Consider the following 1,490-nt stretch of genomic DNA (forward strand, 5'->3'; position numbering starts at 1 on the left):
ACTTTGAATAATCAGGTTCATTTTTCGGGCATACTAGTTGATGACTCAGCTGATCGTAAAAATCAATATCCTTCTGTGGCACAACAAGCAAAGGATGCGTTATTAAAGTGGAGCTTGAAACAATCATCTGGTGTATATAAAAAGCTAATAAAATCAGAGAAAAGTTCAACAGTGGGAACAGATACTTCCATAAGAGTTTGGTTGCAAGATACGGACTGCCCAATTTTAGCAGTATGTTTCTGAAATCATAAAATAATTATTAGAGCTTAAAATCTATCTGTATATGACTTATTTTTTAGAAAAAATTTTCTTCATATAATGATATCGAAGCACAATGCAATGGCATAGGCCAGTCGGAAGATTGCACAATTCAGTTTAAAAATCCAGACATGGCAAAAGTTACATTAACATGCATAGTGAGAAAAGACGTAAAACCGGTAAGGATTCTAATTTAAAATGATAATTAAATCTTTGAAAGTTTTTTGATTACAGTATGAAAAAGAAAGATTACTATCAAATACACTAATTGCATAAAGAATTTAATATTTCAGGAACCTTCATTGACAGTGATGTATAAGGTTTATCTTCATTTAACTGCCATTTAATTATCTGCATAATTAAAATTTCAAAAATTAATTATTATATTTAATGAAAGCATTTGTTTTAGGATTTAAAATAGAACTTCCTTTTTGGTACATTAGTAAAATCCCAAAATAATATTCAATTCACAGTATGATTTGAAATTAAAGTTTGAAAGGTCAAAATCATTATATAATGCTTTTATATGCTACAAATTTTAATTTCAAGGTTTGACAATAATTTAAAAAATATCACAGCATTTTTCATTGTATTTCTACATAATATTTGATAATAATATTGCATATTATTCTGAACTGAATTCATTCATATTCTGAATTGAAATGGAAAATGAAATTGTCAGCTCTCAGAAAGAAATTGCATGAACACACCGCAGTTAAAAGCAACATTATTGTGTGGTATTATTGAAAATTTTATATGCGAATATTAAATAGAAACAGCTAAATTAAATAAAAATAAAAGTAGAATATTTTGTCAAATATTTGCTCCTCTACTAATGCGTGAATTAATTAATTAGAATATTTCACTTTTCAATTTGTTTAAAATCACATGTGTTACTAAAGATTTCTCATTATTTGTAGATTGTACTACAGAGCAGCCAAAATTTGGATGGAACAAGTGCATATGGTGATTCAGATGATGTCTCAAAACAAAGAATATAATTTTTAGCTTTATTTCTTAAATTAAATCTAGACATAGGACTTGCATATGAGTTTTGATTGTAAATGGTCAAAAACTGATTTTGATTATAGTCAGAAAACAAACGTTACTTCTCAGCTGTTGAAATCACAATAAAAATGCACATATTGTAAAGCATATTTTGGCATTTGTGATAATTTCACATTTTTAAGATTATTTTTTTTTAACATTTATTATTTATTCAGAATAAATAC

General features: G+C 26.6%; 1 protein-coding gene across 1 annotated transcript; it reads left to right on the forward strand.

The window, feature by feature from the left end:
• Window positions 1-37: 37 nt before the first annotated feature.
• Tsp_13989 (conserved hypothetical protein) lies at window positions 38-1,259 on the forward strand (the record flags this gene model as incomplete). Its single annotated transcript, XM_003367085.1, has 4 exons — window positions 38-231; window positions 300-437; window positions 552-578; window positions 1,179-1,259. Coding segments are annotated over 4 exons (440 nt in total), but the record flags the coding sequence as incomplete, so codon positions are not given.
• Between the last annotated feature and the right edge of the window lie 231 nt (window positions 1,260-1,490).

The sequence above is a fragment of the Trichinella spiralis genome (assembly GCF_000181795.1).
Source record: "Trichinella spiralis strain ISS 195 chromosome Unknown Scfld4854, whole genome shotgun sequence".
NCBI lineage: Eukaryota > Metazoa > Nematoda > Enoplea > Trichinellida > Trichinellidae > Trichinella > Trichinella spiralis.